At 32.1% G+C, this 21,270-nt stretch overlaps 2 protein-coding genes across 2 annotated transcripts; both read left to right on the forward strand.

Annotated features, from left to right (window-relative positions):
* Positions 1 to 4,697: 4,697 nt before the first annotated feature.
* On the forward strand, positions 4,698 to 9,419 carry LOC112801685 (rhamnogalacturonan I rhamnosyltransferase 1). The gene is made up of 8 exons (XM_025844582.3): positions 4,698 to 5,210; positions 5,828 to 5,895; positions 5,998 to 6,086; positions 6,212 to 6,377; positions 6,623 to 6,912; positions 7,507 to 7,711; positions 7,788 to 7,945; positions 8,725 to 9,419. Exons 1-8 carry the CDS (start codon positions 4,895 to 4,897, stop codon positions 8,951 to 8,953), a joined length of 1,521 nt encoding a protein of 506 aa, XP_025700367.1. The 5' UTR covers positions 4,698 to 4,894; the 3' UTR covers positions 8,954 to 9,419.
* A 3,282-nt stretch (positions 9,420 to 12,701) lies between these two features.
* Positions 12,702 to 16,362, forward strand: LOC112803622 (uncharacterized). The gene is made up of 3 exons (XM_025847107.2): positions 12,702 to 13,967; positions 15,761 to 15,855; positions 16,221 to 16,362. Exons 1-3 carry the CDS (start codon positions 12,702 to 12,704, stop codon positions 16,360 to 16,362), a joined length of 1,503 nt encoding a protein of 500 aa, XP_025702892.2.
* Positions 16,363 to 21,270: the final 4,908 nt, after the last annotated feature.

The raw sequence follows: 21,270 nt of genomic DNA on the forward strand, positions 1-21,270 counted from the left end.
GGTGGCTAGCCACTGCTACTACCCAAGGAAACTCGTATCTCCGATAGTGGAAGTGCAAATCACAATTATCAATAATTCAGCATAAACATGCATGAATTCTCATCCATGGATCAACATCCATATCTGCCATTCCGGCTCACGGTTAAATCCATAACCAGCCAATATTCATAGCATACACAGCTATCCCGGCTCACGGTTCAATCCAGAACCAGCCAATATTCATAGCATACACAGCTATTCCGGCTCACGGTTCAATCCAGAACCAGCCAATTCATAAACAATTACGGCCCTTCGGCCAATGGCATAACAAGAACTTCCACCACCATCCTCCACATCTCACATAATCATCAATGATCCTCATTGATTATTCATTTTCCCCTTGCTTCACTCGCAAGTTACATCATTCACTAGCCCTTTTCTAATAGCTAGGCATATCATAATGATTTAAGATATAAGTGGTGAGATCGGAGGCTTAGAAGTATGAAATTTGGCTTTTAAAACTCAAAAATCAACTTTGGGATGAAAAACAGGGCCACGCGTACGCGCACTCCACGCGCACGCGTGGATGGCCTCAAAAACTTCATCGACGCGCAAGCGTCATGCACGCTAACGCGTGGATTAAAAACTTGCCAATCGACGCGTACGCGTCCACCACGCGTACGCGTGGGTACTCTCGTGCCCCAGGCACAAAGCTGGCACAGTTCTGGCATAACTCTCTGGAAAATGGCTGGGCATTGGGTGCAGCACCATCGGCGCGCCCGTGCACATTACGCTCACGCGTGGATGGCGTTTTCGGGAAGAATGGCGCGCACGCGCCAAGTGTGCCCACGTGCAAGGGGTCATTCTGCTAAAAATTTTCTAAGTTAAAAGCTGCAGAATTCACCAATTTAAACCCCAATCTTCCAACGGACATAACTTCCTCATTTTAAATCGTTTTTCACCCGTTCTTCGAACGGCATGGACATCCCGGATCCAATTTCATTTCTAAACAGATTTGGCACAAAACAAAGATCCGTAGTCCAAGTTATGTCCCATCAAAGTATGCCCCAAAACCATATTTTTCATAAAAACCACAAAGTGCCATTTTTAAAACAAGCCATTTCCAACTCTTTTCAAAATCAATCAAAACATGCCATTTTCATCCCTTTCCTTTGAAATCAATCAAAATACATCAAATTCCACATCAAGCTTCCTCAACTCACACATTGAGATTTTTCCACAATATACAAAATCACTATCTCATCATTCTAACCCACTTCACCCAAGTGGCTCAAACTCAACATATTGGCATATCATATACTATTCCTCATGACCATTCTCAACAACACCAATTCCAATAAATCATTATTGTACACAATCAACATCATACTCACCATCAACATGGTTCAACCCACAATTCAACCATAACCAATCATCAAGCATATATCACAACATGCATATTTCTCATACATCATACCATCAAGGCATCATTAATCATCATCACATATATGACCACATCATATATCTCAATCATTCAACAACATCAACCATTCAATGCCTATCTTAGGGCCTCTAGCCTAAGTATTTCCTACCACATTACATATTAGATACGGGAAACCGAAACCATACCTTAGCCGATTTTCCCAAGCTCACCCGGAGCACTTCCAAACCACTTATCCACAAGCTCTCAAGGCCTCAATACCTCCAAGAACAGATTTTTCACCACCAAGCCCTTTCCAAACCTTTCAAAATTACCAATCAAGCTCCAATATCCACACACACACAACCTAGGCCACAACCATCATACCCATACACAACATCTCAAAACCCAAACATCATAAAATCACAAATTACACTAGGGTTGAGAATCTTACCACACCCAAGGTCCAAGGAGACAAGATTAACCTTCTCCTTCAAGAGAGTTGGGTCCTATAACATCAAAGAACCCAAAATCTCAACATTTCACCCATGAAACTCGAAAATAAGGGCTGAGATTTCGAACAGCAAAACGTGGCTTACCTCAAGATTGGTTGTATGGGTTTTGTAGAGCTCTCCATGGTGAACGCGTGGCCGCAAACGGGGCGGCAATCGGAGCTCTAGATCAAAAGTTATGGTGGTTTGAAGATTAAGCAAAGGAGAGAACTTGAGAGAGTGTTCTTCCTCCTTTTCTCTCAAATTTCAGCTTGTGTGTGTAACAAATGAGGAGAGAGAGTGCTGAAAACTAGGATTTTGGTTAAGTTATGTTGGGCCAAGGGCCCACTTTGGGTCCAATTGGCCCGATTTGGCCCGTTCGGTCCAATCTTGGTCCGAATTCTATAAAATTGGTACCAAAATTCTCGTCTCAATCTCCTCTATCATATTTAGCCATAAAAATCACATTTTAGGCTTTCTAGAATAAATTCTCATTTATGGGTTAATTAGCCATTAATTAACCGGGTTTTACATATATGATAATGTCCTAATATTTTAGCATGTTGTAAATCATACTATAAGTTTATATATCATATTATAATTTTAAGCCAACTTCTTAAATACATGAAGTACACATGACAAAAGAGAATATTACAAAACAAAATTATAGTAAGATTATTCAAAAATACCGTAAAAAAGATATATCTCTTTTGTTAATCAAAAGCTAGAAGAAAAAAAAACATGTGCCTAATAATGAGCAACTAAAATAGACAAAAATATTTAAAAAATATAAAAAATGAAATGTATAAGTAAAGATAAAAGAAATAAAAATTAAATAAATTACAAAAATTATACCCTAAACACAAGAGAGAGAGAAAAAGAGAAAAGAAAACAAATGAGTAAAAAACACATTATGATCTCGTATAAATAGATGATATTGAAAAAAATAAACTAATTAAATTAATTCATATATTTCGTTATCATATTTATTATTTATTGAAATAATATGATATTTACTCTAATAAAATCAAATCAAATAATTAATATAATTAACTAAATTAATTAATTTATACAATTAATTATAATTAATCAATTTATATAAATGATAATAAATTGTAAGATTTGAATGTCTAATCAAATTAATTAATTGATATCATTAATTAGTTATAATTGATTTGCTTTATAAAATTAAAACAATTAAATTGGGAAACACTCTCCAAAGCATGCCACGTGAGTTTCATCATTAAGTGCAGACATCCGATTTTTATATAATAGAATAGATAGATATGTAATTTAACTTATTTTTAAATTTTAATATATATTTTATATTCTATTATGTATCTTATTTTGATAACTGTTTTTGATATATTACAATGACTCCTATCAAAATAAAATAAAATTAAATTATGAACTAACTGCTAAGTGCTAATTAAGCAACAATGAATGAGCATGCAGCTTTAAATTCGACGCTGCCGCATTAACAGTGCGTGACAAAGATTAGTCTTAATTATAATAATATCTGATCGGTAATATTCTATATATCTCTTTAATTGAATCCATATCGCTATTTCAAAAATCATCATTTTCAAACTGAATTTATTCGGTTATAATTTCTGACTGATACATTGGAGCCGAAATAGTAAAGCTATTTGGAACTGATGGGATGACGACATTGTAAGTCCATCTGGGTCAATTCATTCTAATTAATGTCTACCTTTTGTTCTCCTTGCAATAATGTAATTGAATTTCAACCTTTCTCTTTTAAGAAATATAGAATTATACATCATACAATTGATTACAACATAATTCCATGATGTTATTACCATAATACGAAGGCCTAAGGCTACGATTCCATTCATTTATTTACAGCTTATTTCTTTTCTTTCAAAATGTAATTTGAAGGACAAAAAGACAAATAATTCAATTGAGATGAACAATGTTCAATCATTAAAAATATCTTTCCTAATTTAATACTCTCTATGACTTGTATTCTTGACCTGTGTCAATTTTAATCATTACTAGCTACTCACTGCCAAAATATACCCATGTAAAATTAATTTAGTAAGTACTTTAATTAAAATAAAAGTTTCAAATACGACTGTTAAGAATAAAAAAAAAAAAGTTCAAGAGAGTTTTACACGTTTAAAAAACTTAACTAAAAGTGATTGCAATTATAAAATTATTTTCATTTAAAAATAATAATAAAAATATTAGATAATTTAATATATTTAATTAAATTATTTTGTAATATAATTATTTTTAACTATCATTTTTATACGATGAAAATAATTTTATACGAATAATAATAACAATAATTTAATTTTTAAAAAAATTATCCAAGTATAAAAAGTAAACATTATGATTATTAGATATAACGAATATATATATATATATATATATATATATATATATATATATATATATATAAAGAGTTTAATTTTGATATACTGATAGTGTAAAACGTTTTACACAGTTATATAATCATATTTATTATTTTAGAAGATCATTCATGCAGTTAATATAAAAAGTAATTATTTTTATTGATATAATATGATGTTACATAATTATTAGATACATATATAAAACTATTTTATAATGATAATGTATCAAAATTAAATTTTATATATAAAAAGCACATATAAAAATGAAATTCATGTGTGAACTAGTGAATGGAACCTATCCACTAATAAGTACGTACGTAATAGTAAATGCATAGATAAAGACTATAATTATGTTTGAAAATTGTGATATATGCTCTTCTTAACATCCAGATATATATAGTATAGAACTACGTACAAACCCAAGCTACCAAAAGTTTTCATCTAGCTTCCAAAACTAGCTTTTGCGGATATACAATAAATAGCTATATCTACAAACTGGTAATTAAGGTGCTACCATTAGAACTTCCAAAATCAAGAACCAATATATAGTTTTAAAACAATGAGATCTTAGAGGGCTTCCTTTTTCATCTATTTTAAAAAAGAAAGATTATTATTATTATATTATGGATAATAATAAAGCCAAGGTTGATGATCATGGAGAGCCTCACTATGCAGAAATCATGAATAAGAATAACAATGGAGGGTTCATCAAATGCTTGATAGTTGAATGGAACAAAACTGAGAATCTAAAGGGTTATTCCTTAATAAGTTCCCAGTCCCCTCTACTTCGGCTCAAAATATTGGCGATTGCGGCCATTTCCATGTTGATGTTGCTGACAAGTGCCATCTTGTTGGAGTTCACTGCACTTAGTGAAACAATGAAGCCAAAGATTCTATCGCTGCGCTCTTCTCATATCGGCATTTTTGGCGCTCCAGAAAGTAAGTGTACGATATAAGATTCCTTTTCTTGGTTTGAATCTATCATTTATGCGGAGAAAAATCATATTTGTACATAATTTTTTGAAGGTGAAAACTCAGGTGTAATCGACTTTACGTGAAGTTGATAGTTTAGAGCTGTTAGATGATTTGATTGATTTGACTATCAACTTCACGTAAAAAAGAATGGATATCTGATTCATGTAAATGACTAAACAATTAGGTGATTAATTGTGGTGAAATGCAGTTACAAAAGTTTAAGTTAACAAGTAAAAACACAAGAATAATTATATTTTTAATATTTTTCTTCGTTTCTCTCTTTGTTTAGTTTATGCAATTTTTTTGTTTTGGTAATAAAAAAATCTAATTTTAAATTTTTTTGTTATAAAAATTTTAATATTATGATGATGCTACTTCTCCCATCAATTTAAATTGATAGGAAGAAACATACAGATGTATAAATTACCTTGTGATTTATACATTACTCTCCTAGATCTATGGTCTACACACCGAAACATTGTATTGTGTCCAAATAGCATAACTGTTTACAAAATTATAGCAGCTAGCTGATTAATTATTATTTATTTTTTTTGTATTCTTCAATGTGTGGTGGTGTTCAGGGATTTATGAGAACAATGGTTATTTGATGGTCTCATCCAATGGAGGATTGAACCAAATGCGAGCCGGGGTTAGTATCAGAAACTGAAATTCAGAGCATCTTTCGATTATTTTAACCATATACATATATAAATCACATAGCTGATGTATGATGTATATCTGTGCTATGCAGATAAGTGACATGGTAGCCATTGCTAGGTACTTAAATGTCACTCTTGTAGTTCCAGAGTTGGACAACACCTCCTTTTGGAATGACCGCAGGTGTGCGTGCAAAACATTTGTTGGTTAATTTTTGTTGTTTTTTTTTTTTCTTAACGATACCAAATTTGCAATTTTTTTAAGAATTATTTATGATGAAATTATTTGATTGCTTTTCATTTTTGTAGTCAGTTCCAAGACATATTCGATGTAGATTATTTCATTGAGTATTTGAGAGATGAGGTCAAAATAGTGAAGGAATTACCTCAAGGGATGAAGAAAAGGATTGCATCAAGATACCTCTATTCCATGCCCCCTGTTAGTTGGTCTAACATGTCATATTATTATAAAACAGTAAGTTCTATGATGTTTGATCCTATTGATTGAAGGTTCTAGCATTGTTTCTAGAGTGAATCTTCAATTTTGTGTAGAATTGTATTTTATTTAGGGTTGGTTAAATAAAATTGAACCACCTGCGTTGATAAAATCAAAATAATAATTTTTAATAAGTATAAAGAACAAAAATGATTTTTGATATATATATTTTTTGATGAATTGGTTTGTCATGTATGTTATATGCTAATGTGTTAATAATGCAGATTCTTCCTCGCATAAAAAAACATCAAGTAGTACATTTTACGAAAACTGATGCCAGGCTTGCGAACAACGGCATTCCACTGGAGGTTCAAAAGCTGCGGTGTCGCGTGAATTACAAAGCGTTGCGATTCAGTTCCAATATAGAGATGGTTGGCAAGAAGATTGTTAAGATTATGAGGCAAAATGGTCCATTCTTGGTGCTTCACCTGAGATATGAGATGGACATGTTGGCATTCTCTGGCTGCTATCAAAGTTTAAACGAGAAAGAAATGGAAGAATTGACAGCAATGAGGTCAAAGTGTTAAAAGTTTAAATTATTATTTAAAACAAAAATATTTAGAAAATAATAGTCCAAAACAGTCTAAAATTATTTTTTTTATATTTTTTAATTATTACTAGAATAATTAGACAATATTAAATTGAGTAATATTAGAGAACAATTTTTTTCAACTAACATTTGCCAACTTTTTTAAAATTATTTTGTTTATATGTCTGGACCCTAAATCATATATCCTTAATACTAAATCCTAAATTATAATCCTAAATCTTAAAGTTGATTAATGTTAAATAACTAAAAATTAATTTCCTACATTTTTTTACTAAATATAATAAGTATATAATTATGAATATTATGTATATAAAATTATAAATATTAAGTTAAGTAAAATAATTTTAGATTATTATTTCTATATAGTTAAATATGTAAATGATTTTGTATTTAATACATTTTCTCATATTATACATAGAAGCACATAAGAATTTTACTTTTAAATTTTTTCATACAGTTTTTTTACCTCTTATATCATATTATGAAATTATCAGCTCTCAAAATTTAAACTATTAAATAGCAGGTCATTAATAAAGGTACATAATTTTTTTTTTTTAGGTATGCATACCCTTGGTGGAAAGTGAAGGAAATAGACTCCAATTCGGTGAGAAGTATAGGCATATGCCCTTTGACCCCAGAGGAAACTGCTCTGACATTGAAAGCATTGGGCATTAACCCAAGAATGCAAATCTTTATAGCTGCTGGGGATATATATGGAGGGGAGAAAAGAATGGCACCTTTGAGAGAAGCTTTTCCAAATCTGGTAAATATATATACCATATGCTTTGATAAAATATAAATCGCCCTTAATAATTTTCTGCTTTTCATGTGGGAGACAGATTAAAAAGGAAACGTTGTTGGATCCTTCTGACCTTGAGCCCTTCCATAACCATTCAAATAAGATGGCAGCACTGGATTACATTGTCTCCATTGAGAGTGATATCTTTGTGCCTACTTATAGTGGAAACATGGATAAGGTTGTTGAAGGCCACAGAAGGTAACCTATAACAATCAAATATACCATACTAAATTCCTAACTTAAAGGTATTTTAGGTATTTATCTTGTACCTTACTACCTTGTACTAAATCTTAGTTGAAAATCTAACCACATTCAGTGATAAAAAAGTTTGTGTGGGGATCAATGTTGGAAGCAAGAGTAAATATAAGCAACATATTTGTTATATATAGCGCAAAGAATTGCTTTTTATTTTTTTGACTGGTAATGGTGATTACTATCAAAGTGCCACAGCACAGGCGATATACAAAATTATGGTATAGAAGAAATTGCTTGCAACAATTTCTTTTAATATAATTTTTATAATTTTTAAAATAGAAATCGTTAGAGACCATTCTTTTTTAGAGAAATCAATTATTGCGATTTGTGTTTTGTAGAAATCTTAAATCCAGAGATTTTCACCATAAAAACGTTAAAAGTTTTAAAATTTTGAAATCATGATTAGTGATTTCATTAGAATTTGACATAATCCTGTATTTAAAATTTTTTTCAAAAGCCATCATATTTGGTGAATTCACACAATACAATTTAATATAGAAAAAATTTAACCGCAGATAACTTTTCATGAAAGCAATCATAATATCATTACTGCAATTTAAAAAATTGGAGCATGAGAGAACAAAAAGGTAACCAGAGAAATGAAAATTCGAAGAGCAAACCTCAATTACAGTTTTTATGATGCCGAATTTATATTTATATTATTTTCTCATGTGCTAACTAGCTAATTGGCTCGGCGTATATATGTTACATTAATCTTGCAGGTACCTGGGGTACAAAACCACAATAATTCCAAATAGATATGTACTTGTTCGTCTAATAGATCAATATAGGAATGGGACAATAAGTTGGGAAGAGTTTTCAAGAGTTGTTAAGTTAGCTCATGCTAGAAGAGGAGGCCCAATAACAAGATCAGTTGTTCCTTTGAGACCAAAGTTGGAAGATTACTTCTATTCCAATCCACAAGAATGCCTACCACAAGGTTCCTCCTAGTGTATGCTCTATTATTCAAGGTTCAGACCACTCACATGTCACTTTTTATAACCGTTGATCTATTTGAACTTGGAACCTTTGACCTATTCCATTGTAAACTGATGCTAACGAAGTTCTAGATCGCCTATGCTCTAAAGGGAAAATGAAGCATTGCAGATTAAACGCGTCGACAAGTGAGGGTTATAACTTTATTTTTTATACAAATACTACATAATATAAAATAACATTAACTGTGAGTTTAAATAATTTCACAAAGTAAATAATTTATACGAGAGGTATTATTATATTAGGAAATAGTTAGTTGATTTGGTCAACAGTTAGTTAGATTGGATAAAGGGTTGTTAAGTCAATTTTGTAGAGAGTCTTGTGTAAGTTCTTGAACATGAGAGGTGCACTGATGCCTATATAAGACAGCGTAATATTAAGATCAATTCATCAATACAGAATTACTTTTTTCCAATAGAAATTCCTCAATTCTCTTTCGCTTTCTATTCCTTCTATATGCATGGTATCAAGAGTTTTATGATCCATGGGCCGAACACTCGAGCACTGCTACTTCAACAAATAATGCTGTAGTCATTGAGTAACAATCAATCAATCCCAAACAATTCTCAATTCCACTTGTTGATAAACTAACAAAAGATAATATTTTCACCTGAGACATCTTACAACATTAACAATTTGTGGTCAAGAACTCTATCTAAAACGACCTTGATAAGGAAAACGTCCCTGCAAGATATGCCACCCCTGAAGATGAAGCAGGATTAAAACTCTACAAGTAGTGATGCATAAATGAATGCAATGTCACATCTTGGTTGTTTACTTCCATGAATGTGGCCTCCAAGTGCAAAGTTATAGGCTGCCACTTTGCATATCAAATTTGGTTTTGAATTCACACATACTTTGGCTCTCAAACAAAAGCATGAGTCAGACAATTATAACTCCAGTTAAAACGTGCCAAGAAAGACGGATCTACGTCAGATTATCACTTAAAGATCAAGAAACTGGTGGATTCATTGGCAGCAATAAGAGCTCCTCTAACATATACAGAGTATAGTATACAAATGTCATTCTTGATAGTTTGAATGAAGAATATCAATCATTCATCACATATTTTACAACTAAAGAGCCTCAATACATAATTCCAGACATAGAAGCTGTTTAAATGGCCCCAGAATATCATTGTACGTTTTAAAAAGCCAGACTCATCAATGGTCCAAGTTCATTTCTCACAAACTTCAGTTCTTGATTCTCGCACCTTTGATCCCTCACCATTTATGAACTATGGTCGAGGCAACAATGCTGCTTATTATGGAAGAGGAAATGCTAGAAGAATAGGCGTGGAGGTAGAAATTAAAGAGGATGACGTGGCAATTGGAATAGCATTTGTGCCAAATTTGGCCATGTTGCTTCCAGTTGCTATTTTCGATTTGATCAATCATTTCAATATCCTTGACAATAATCTTTGCCCGCCTAACTCAGAATCGTGATTTACCACCACCACTTTCTTTCCACAATCCGAAGGCTATGGCTGCAACCTCATCTCGAGTAGAAAACCCTTCATGGTATGTTGTTTTGGGTACTAGTTCTTGATGGTACTAGTTCGACACAAAGGGAGTCCACTTATCAAAAGATGCTTGGGTGTAGTTTCACTCAGATTTAATACCCATCATTTAAATAAAGGCAGACAACTTAAAGTGAATGCAACCCTCAAACAGTAGTTGTGACTTGTGAGGCAAACACTAACAAATCATAAAATCTAGCCGCCTTCGATTAGGCTCTTCCTCAACATTTTAGGTAACATTAACACCGGCAGCATCAAATACATCTCATTGTATCTCTCCTAGTTACCTTCCCAATTCACCTCTTTCATGTTCACTTTTCTAAGCAAGTCAACCCTCTTTGACTGACCCTCAGACCTATTGGTCATCGGTGCAGATCGATTGATTCTCTACTCATCAACTTCTTCGTGTTTAGTTCACTCAATTCTATCCTTGAACCCATTCCGATAAAAGTGAAAGTTATATTCAAAGCCCCTAACCACTTAGTCAGCTGACAATTATAGCACGGATACTTAGATACCCCTTAAGACCTAAACGATTCCATGTTAAACACATACTCAACAAACTAATCAACCCCCTTAAAGAACTTACGTTTTATTCCCCCCATTGACCATTATCCCTGGCGGATCCACGGGGGGACCTAAGGTGGCCATGGTCCCCCCCAAATTTTTTTTAAAAAAATAGTAAATAGTAATAATTAATAATATTAATTTTTTATATATATAATATTAAAAAAAATATAACTTACAAAATTTTATAAATTAAAAAAACTAAAAACTGCATTATGTATTAGATATTTGAATTATTGTTGCTCTTATTAACAAATAGCCCATTCTAATAATTAATAAAAATGGTTCTATTATACTAGCCCAAGCCCATACTATTAATTAAAGTAACCCTAGTACATTTTTCAAATATTTGTTTCAAACTATCATAGGCATAGCGCCACTTTTCTCTCTCTTTTAGTGATTCCCAAACTTTTGGTCTTCTACTCTTCTCATTCTAATTTTCTTTCCATACCAAAACAAGACATATGAAGAAAAACCATTGAAGAGAAGTGAACAACAAAATATTAACCATTGAATGCACAACAAAGATTCAAAGAGGTATATTTCAATTTTTTTTAAGTTAATGACAATGTCAAGTATTATTTACATTATTTATTTAAAATAATTAATTTATTTTTTTTTATAATGGACAGTGTTCAAAGATTGAAGTGAGGACAAAACTCAATAGAATTATTTTTTTGTGAGACTTGGAACAAAAAATAATCAGGTAAATCAATAACTTTATTTTTGGTTATTATATATTTGTGTTTCTAAAATTATTTGTTATTGCTCAATAGGTTTAATATTTTTTTTAAGAAAATAATATATATGCAATTATTTTTGTTTTTTTTTTGTTAGATAGTTCAAGTTAAGTTAAAAATGTCAAAGATGAAAACAATTCACTCATTTTTCAAGAGAAAAGAGAGAATATATGATGAACAAAATTCAGCTTCAGATTCTTTGAGTAATGTTCAAAATATTATTGAACAACCTGTGACACAACTTGTTGAGCAAGATATTCAACCCCCTGCTTCCAAAATAGCAAGGACTGAAATAGATCAAGTTAATATTGATACATTGATGCGTGATCCCGGAAAGCGTCCGCAAATTTGGAATTATCCTATCAATCAACAAGATGAAATCCGTAGAGCATACATAAAGTTTGGACCATATCAATTTATTATGGATGAGTACCCTCTTTCTGGTCTAGAAAGTCATCCTCGTCGTTTCAAAGCTCATTGGTTTAAGAGTTTTTCTTGGCTAGAATATTCGCCAGAAGTGGATGCTGCATTTTGTCTTCCATGCTATTTATTTTCTAGAAAATCAAGTCCATTCACATCAGGAGGATTTCGCAATTGGAAAAAAGTGAATAATGGAAAGGATTGTGCATTTTTATCTCATGTGGGTAAATCTCTTAATTCTCCTCATAATATTGCTGTTAAGTCTTGTAAAGATTTGCTTAATCAATTATGTCACATTGACAAAGTATTGGCTAAGCAAAGCTCACAACAAGTTTTAAGCAATAGATTGCGTCTTAAAGCCTCTATTAATACTGTCAAATGGTTAACGTTTCAAGCTTGTGCTTTTAGGGGACATGACGAGAGTCATGAGTCTCAGAATCGAGGAAATTTTCTTGAAATGTTAAAATTATTAACTTCTTACAATAAAGAAGTGGATGCAGTTGTTTTGGATAATGCTCCTCAAAATGCAATATACACATCACCTTCTATTCAAAAGGAAATTCTACATGTTTTTGCTAGAAAGGTGCAAAATGAAATTCGCAATGAGATTGGTAATGCAAAGTTTTGTTTGATTGTTGATGAAGCTAGAGATGAATCTAGAAGAGAACAAATGGCACTTGTTGTTAGATTTGTTGATAAGCATGGATTTGTCAAAGAAAGGCTAATAGATGTTGTTCATGTCAAAGATACTACTTCTGCTACTCTAAAACAAGAGATTTGTTCTGCATTATCTCATCACAATCTCAACATTCAAAATGTTCGAGGTCAAGGGTATGACGGAGTTAGTAATATGCGTGGAGAGTGGAAAGGGTTACAAGCTTTAATTATTCAAGAATGTCCTTATGCATATTATGTTCATTGCTTTGCTCATCAATTACAGCTAGCTCTTGTTGCTGCGGCTAAAGAAGTTGTTGATGTTCATGCTTTTTTCCAAAGTTTGAGTAATATTATCAATGTTGTGTGCTCTTCTTGCAAACGCAATGATGAATTACGATCTGCTTATGCAACTGAAATTTCCCATTTAGTTGCAACTAATCAAATTGAAACAGGAAGAGGAGCAAATCAAATTGGCACATTAAAAAGATCAGGAGATACCAGGTGGAGCTCTCACTTCAACTCAATTTGTAGCCTTTTACGTATGTTTGGAGCAACAACTTCAGTTCTGGAAAATTTGGCTACTAATGGATCTACATATTCTCAACGTGGTGATGCTACTTATGCTCTTAAATCTTTATTATCATTTGATTTTGTTTTCATTTTGCATATGATGAAAGAAATCATGGGAATCACTGATAAACTTTGTCAAGCATTGCAACAAAAATCTCAAGACATTTTGAATGCTATGCATCTGGTTTCTAGTACAAAGTCATTGATTCAACAGTTAAGAGATAGTAGTTGGGGAGCACTTTTGGAGAAAGTTAGTTCTTTCTGCAATGATCATGCTATTCAGATACCTGATATGGGTGCTTCTTTTAGTGACATAATTCGGTCTCGTCGTAAAAAGGATGTTGTCACTGTTGAACACCACTATCGTGTTGACATTTTTACTAGCGTGATAGATTTTCAATTGAAAGAGCTAAATAGTAGATTTAGTGAGCAAGCAACCGAGCTCCTCATACTGAGTACATCTCTAGATCCTAAAGATGCTTTCAAGTTATTCAGTGTTTGCAACATATGCAATCTTGTAAAGAATTTCTATTCTTTAGATTTTTCTGAGCAAGAAAAGATTCAATTGGATTATGAGTTACAACATTATGAACTTGATGTGGTTAAAGCTCCAGATTTTCAGAATTTGTCTACTCTTGCTGAATTGTGTCAAAAATTGACAGAGACAGGAAAATCAAATATATATCCTTTAATTGATAGATTAATTCGTCTTGTTTTGACTCTTCCTGTGACAACAGCAACAACTGAACGGGCCTTTTCAGCTATGAAGATTATTAAAACAAGGCTTCGAAACAAGATGGAAGATGAATTTTTAGCAGATTGTATGATTGTATATATTGAAAAGGAAATTGCTTCAAAATTCACTTCAGAGATGATAATTGATGATTTTAGTTCCATGAAGCATCGTCGAGCAAGTTTAAAAATATCAAAATCTTAAAGTATGTAGTTGAACATTGACTTTTATATAATATAATTACTTTTTTGATATATATGCTACAAATCATATTTTGTTAATTTTTTGTTATATTTTATATTTAATTGGTCCCCCTCTTATGAAATTTCTGGTTCCGCCACTGAATTCCCTATCATACATTCACATATGATGGGTTGGAATTATTTTGCCACAAATAACCTTGAACTCAACCATGAACATAACTTATTAAAGTTTTTAGAAGTTTCAGCAAAGTTTCGCCTATAATTAGAGACCTCCACTAAACGTAATTTCAACTTTCACAAACCAAACAAATTCAACAATAGGAGCATAATTCAATTCATATCTTTAAACAGTTTTAACGAAAAATCGGCAAAGTTTTCTCTTAATTCAGAGGCCTCCACCATTTAGAATTCTCAATTTTCATAAAATAAAGAATTGCAACTATAAATAAAAATAAGAAACCATTGAAGCAAACATCAAATTCTATAGTCGTTTTATTGCGCATCTCCTTATAACTCCGTAATTTTACAACAATTAAGGGTTTTGTGAAGCCACCACTAAACAACTTTCTCCACTTATATTCTAAAACTTTATCCTAGAAAAATTAAATCTGACATACAACTTAAACAATTTAATATGTTTAGAGATTGAGAATCAATATCGGTACTGCATGAACAACCCACGAAAAGGGACAACACGAACAAGCCATGATTCAAACTAGCCATGTTCAAAGAAAAAAACAAAATTCTAATAAAAAAATAGTAAATTTTCTAAACTAATTGAAGCAACTTAAAAAACATGAATTAATTAAGTTAACTTACATGAATAAACTAAACGAATCAAAATTAACCAACTTAACCTAAACTAACAAAAATAAAACACCCTAACTTCAACTCTATAAAGTACCCTAAATGACAAACTAATATTGATAAATTAACACAATCTCAAAATTAATTAAACCCTAACGAACTAATATTGATAAATTACCTCATCTGAAATAATCAAAACTTTATGAAATTAAAGATGTCCACATTCCTAATCAGTTTGTAAATATCTAAAACTCAAATAAACCCTAAAACTACAACTTAAACAAAAATATAATGTAACAAAAAGAGAAAAATAAAAACACAAATAAAAAATGTTTTTTAGCATGACTAAATAAACAAAATTAATAAAATTTATATATAATATATAAAAAAACAAAAAAATTACGAAACTTAGACCGTGGTGGTAGTAGAGGCATAGTGGCGATGGGGTACGGTGGCAGAATATGGATTAGAATTAATTAGTTTTTTATAAAACATAAAAATAAAATAATAAAGAGGATTAGGTTATGGTTAAGTGTTACCTGATAGCTGAAGCCTGAAGGTGGCGCACTAGCTGGAGGTGACACCGAGGAGACTCGGCGGACGAGGAGTATGGCGATCATAGAGAACAGGGGCCTGTGGCAGTGAGAGAACGTAACCTCTGGGAGACAACAACGTACACGACAGTGAGGAAGGCAGTAGCGACGCGACAACGATTTGGTGGTGTGGCAGTGACGGTGCTCCTGAAGACGGTGGCAGAGGAGAGGGCGAGAGGAGAAAGAGAGAGGGAAGAGAGAGAGGTTTCGAAGAATGGGGAGCAGGAGTACGAGGAGGCCTTTCACAAAATTTATGTAGAGAAAGTATGGAGAGCCATAGTCAATTTGGCTAAAGAGCTTAATTAAATTTCGGTCCAAAAAATAGTTTGAACAATAAATAATTATATTAAAAATAGTTTATAAATAAATTGTTTTGTATTTAAATTTTTAGTTTAAAAGTGTTTATTTTATAGAAATGTAATTGAAATTGCTTCTCGTCGAATCTCATCCTCTTTCATCGGTGTCGTGCTGCCACCCACGGCAACCCCCGTCGCCCATAGTTTCGAGAGACGCCGTTATACGCACCGTGAACGTTCAAATATCATCGTCGCTTAGGTTGCATCATTCGCACAATCCTAAACCTGTTAGTCGGAAAAATTCTTCCTCAGTCGACAATGTTTTACCTTCTGACGTCTTCTTCGTCTTCTTCTTAGACTACAGAAGGTTAGTATAAAAGCTATTATTCTATTCTATAGAGTATATTTGTTTGACACCTAGAGTTCAAATGTTTTTTAATTTTGGGTTTGGCAGTTTAATGTGATTGATGTCATATTTGAATTACTGTAAATGCTATGAATTGTTAGATAGACGAAATATAAAAGTTCAATTTCTGATTTTGTTATTGTTATTAACTTTTTGAAATCCAAAAATAGTTATAACTCAGTATAATGTAGCTTTATTTGAAATTGGGTATGAATCTAGGGTTCAAGTACTATATGCAGTAGTTATTTTTATGTAAAAAGTGGATGTTTATCTGGTTTATGTCATTACTCTATTACTTGATTTGCTGAATTTTGCATGCAAATGTTCCGCAGATTTCTTTTATTATGTGGTTTGGATTTGATTTTGTTTAATTTTGGTTGAATTGAACTTGGATCTGAGTTAAGCCATTTAAACATGGTGCACGATGGTATTTTGATCAATTTGTTAGTTGTTAATGAAGAACCAATGATGATATTTATTTTTCTATGTATGTGGATGGTTATTTCATACAAGAAGTGAATGTTTATCTGGTTTATACCATTACTCTGTTACTTGATTTGCTGGATTCTGCATGCACATGATTCGCATATTTCTTTTCTTATGTGGTTAAGTGCTTTGTTTTTGCTTATTCTGTCTTTATATTATGTAGTAACTGTCTGTTTCTTTGTATTTGATACACTTACACATCTAATGTTACTTAGTACTTTAAGATACTTCAGTTATTATTTATTAACTATAAGATCTTTTATTTAAGATGAGAACATGATTTTTGTTTTCAAATCATTGTAGATTTATTATGGGATATTGTGCAATGCTTGCTTTACTAAAAAATCTTTTTGTCTTCTGTCTTCACTATTTTATTTATCAGATTTTAAGCTTGATTACTATTTGAAAGTGGTAGAAGAGATTTATCTATCTTCATTCTTCACTAGAATTAAGTTTTATTTCCTTTTCTTTTAATTAAAAAAAAAGTGCTTAGTTTTAGTTTTGTTTGCTTATTGCTCAAATAGTTTTGATACTTGACTCCTTATATCATTGTTTACACCACAATTTTTTTAAAGAGTTGACAAAATAAAGCATCAACATGAAAGTACCTAGACCAGCTGCATAATCAAATGTAGAAATAAATACTGTTGTAGGTTTGGCAAGATGAATTTTGTGCCTTCCTTGTAAATACTCAACGTTATTTGGTATTAAATCATTCAACTAGCTTGAAAATGTTTACAAGATTACGTATATATGTTTGTTAGAAAGCTGTCTGAGGAGTTCTGAGATTGATAATGTCAAAAAGTTTTAGGAGTAGTTCTTGATTGAGTAGAAAGATTTGCATCTAGTATAGAATGTGATGTGTAAAAATTTAATTTATTCCTATGAGTTTATAATAGTAAATTTATAATAAATTATAGAAGTTATATTTTAATATGATCTAAATTTTTGAAAAATTATTATGAATTATTTTATCTTAAGTGCATGCATTGGTGATATGATTTTGAAGTGTTATGTGAAGTGCAGTGTTAGAAGGGACATGACATATTACCTCTTTGTTGTAACTTGTAAAGTACATTATAAGCAGGTTATAGATATATGGGTCAATGTGAATTTTTGTTTTCTTCCTTGAGTATGATTCAAACACACGTGTTCAAATAAAAAGAGTTGAGGTTAGTACTTAGTAGTCCTATAATTAAATTATATAGTATTCAGTTCAATAATTAATTAATTACTCTAATTATTATGGCATAATCAGTGAAACAAAAAAAATGAGACTTGGTGGAACAGGGAGTAAGGTGATATTGCATGATGCAAAATTTTTAAGAGCCAATGATCGGTGAATTAGAGAAAGTGCTACTATTCTCCTTGTTTTTTTGTAAATTTATTTATTTATTTGGTCATGATGATACTATTCTCCTTACTTCTTCAGTACTACAAATACAGTAGCACCAGTCGAATCTTCCTCTAATTTTCTAAGTTTTCTTATAATCCTAGTATTTTATACTAACTTCAATTTAGAAACTTATTTTTCATCTTCTAAAGATATTTATTTTACTATGTATGCGAATGATTATTTCATATGAGGAGTGGATGCAGAATCTATCAAATCAAATAAAATACCATTATTATAACTAAAATAAACATCCACTTTTCTAGTTAGATCCAGTCTAATAAAATAAACATCCACTTTAACGTAAAAAATAACCAGCCGCACACCTAGTGAATTGAACATCCGACGTATTTTAATTGTATTTACTTAAATCCAATCCAATCAAATAAACATTCACTTAAGAATAAAAATAACCATCTACATATCTACTGAATTGAACATTCAAAATATTTTAATTATAATTACTTAAAATTTAATTCAATTAACTAAACATCTACTTAAAAATGAAAATAATTGCATATCTAGTATAATGAACATCTAGCATATTATGAATTGACCACAATTTTTAATATGCATATTAAATTTCTCATTCATAGACTTAGAATAATTGTGGCATACGTTTTCTTTCAACATGAGCATTCCCATTTTAAGAACATTCATGAATAGAAGAGACACTGCAATAAGTAACAAATGTGTAGTTAATTCGTCATTAACCAAAATCAGTCACTAACAAACTAAAATATACTTGTCTCATTGAATTAGTGAACAAGTATGGGATTAGGATTATGAACATAAAAGGACACTAGGTAGAAAGTATTGTCTAAACTTGCGGAATATGAAATCTTTATTAACTTTCATGAAATTGGTAAAATAATCAACCGACATTTCTTGAGCTCCTTGTTAATTGCTGTTTAAGCTTTCAAATATGTATAAGTGTGGTTTCTCTGTCCTCTCTAGGCAACTATTTGTGGGATGATCTCTTCAAAAATTGTCAAACCAACTTTGAGAAAGATGAAGTATTGTTTTGCAACAACTGATCTGGTTTATCATACTTCATGATTGTCCCCGTAAACATCATTAATGTTATGAGATATATGATTTCCTAAGTTTGATTATCATTAATATTATGATCTCATATTTTGAGGTGCATAATGAATGTTCATGTACCTTTATCAATAAATGTAGGAATTCTATGTGCTACAATAATCACTGTGCATTCACTAGTTTTATTTCTAATAGTCTTTTGAATTAAATTGTGTTGCAGTGTCAATGGATGTTGTTGCTTCATCTAGAACTAAAATCCTTCTCTTTTTCAATAGCAGCCTAGCAAGACAAACAAGTTTCATTTGTCCAACACTCCAATTTTCTCTATTCTCAACCACTGTAACATTGCACAAATTTAACCAAATGTCAAATAGATAGAACTAAACATAATAAGTACAAAAATACTTTAAGGCTTGTCATAGTTATACTCCTAAATGGTGTAATGTATTCTTTTTATTTTATTTAAAAAAATGTCTTACCTAGTGCATCAAGAAGTCTTGGATCCTGCCTTACAATTTCAGCAAGATGACACTTCTTGAGAACTTAAAGAGCAAAGTTGAGAACCATATAGACATAAGCTGACTTAAGCAATACTTTAAAAGGTGTCAGTGACCGTTCTAAGGAATTTAAAAACAAAAAAATAGCACCATGTTGCTCAGGTAAATGTGTGCTGAAGTGTTCAACATACACAAAATCCATACAGTACCTGATTCAAACATACCAACAAGATAGCAAAGACAAATAGCAATCACTATAAAGAAAATCAACCCTCCAGATACATAGTAAAATAACCATCCATTTTACGTCAAATAAAGATTGACTAAAGTCAACTAATTTAAGTGACATTGCATTCAAACGACCAAACGTCGAGCCAAAACTACTGTTCTAATTAAACCAAAATTCTGTAAAATTTTACGCGCTAGAATAGAAACCAATGCAACCATCAATAACAACTTGTGCAATTCATTCCAATACATTCAAATTTCAACCATGGTGTTCATTTGCAGAATAATGAAGTAACTGAGCAAAATTCATTGCAAGCACATATAGTTACGAGTAAAACCATAGTCATCAAATAACATTTGGATGAAGCAACGCCGATGGAGTGCACCGCTGATGGGGATTATGGGGTTAATGGGTTTTGTTCGAACAGCAATGGAAGACCAAGCCTGGCCGCGTGTTGGTGTCCCTCTGGTAGTAGGTCGACGATAGCTGGGGATGGGTCTTGTGGCAGTAATGGCGGCGACGAGTTCAGTGGCCACAAGTTCGACGGTGTGCAACACTAGGACGATAGTGGCATAATGCGATCAACAGGGTGCGTACCGGCGCAGAAGAAAGAGACAAGCTGTGCACCAGGGACGCGTGACGGGAAGGACGACGTCCTGCCTCCACGCATGCTGCTGGTGGATGACAGGGAGACCCGTGACGAGAAGAATATGACCGTCTGAGATGTTGGCTACCGACGACGGCCACACTTGCATGCAAGAGAGGCGGGCTGACTGAGGTGGAAGATGCACTCCAAGAGGGTTAGATGTTCAGTGGACAAGGCGAGGGTGGGTGCTATTTTGGAGGAAGGAGAATTTGGGGTGAAAAGGGTTTGTAATTAGGGTTGGATGGTTGGTTTTGTAAATTAACTGAATTGGGATTTTTGAGTTTAGGGTAATCCGTGGACTAGTTTTCTCTATTTATTTTTATTGGCTAAACAACTAGCCCATTGTACACATTGTAAAGATTCTCCATTGTCTCCCTAGCGGAGTTCATCTATGTATTCAAATTATCAGCAAAAGAATTCGACGGTAATATGTTAGCACGTTCCGTTAAATTGTTTTACATGGGAT

This window comes from Arachis hypogaea, chromosome 5, assembly GCF_003086295.3.
Source record: "Arachis hypogaea cultivar Tifrunner chromosome 5, arahy.Tifrunner.gnm2.J5K5, whole genome shotgun sequence".
Lineage (NCBI taxonomy): Eukaryota > Viridiplantae > Streptophyta > Magnoliopsida > Fabales > Fabaceae > Arachis > Arachis hypogaea.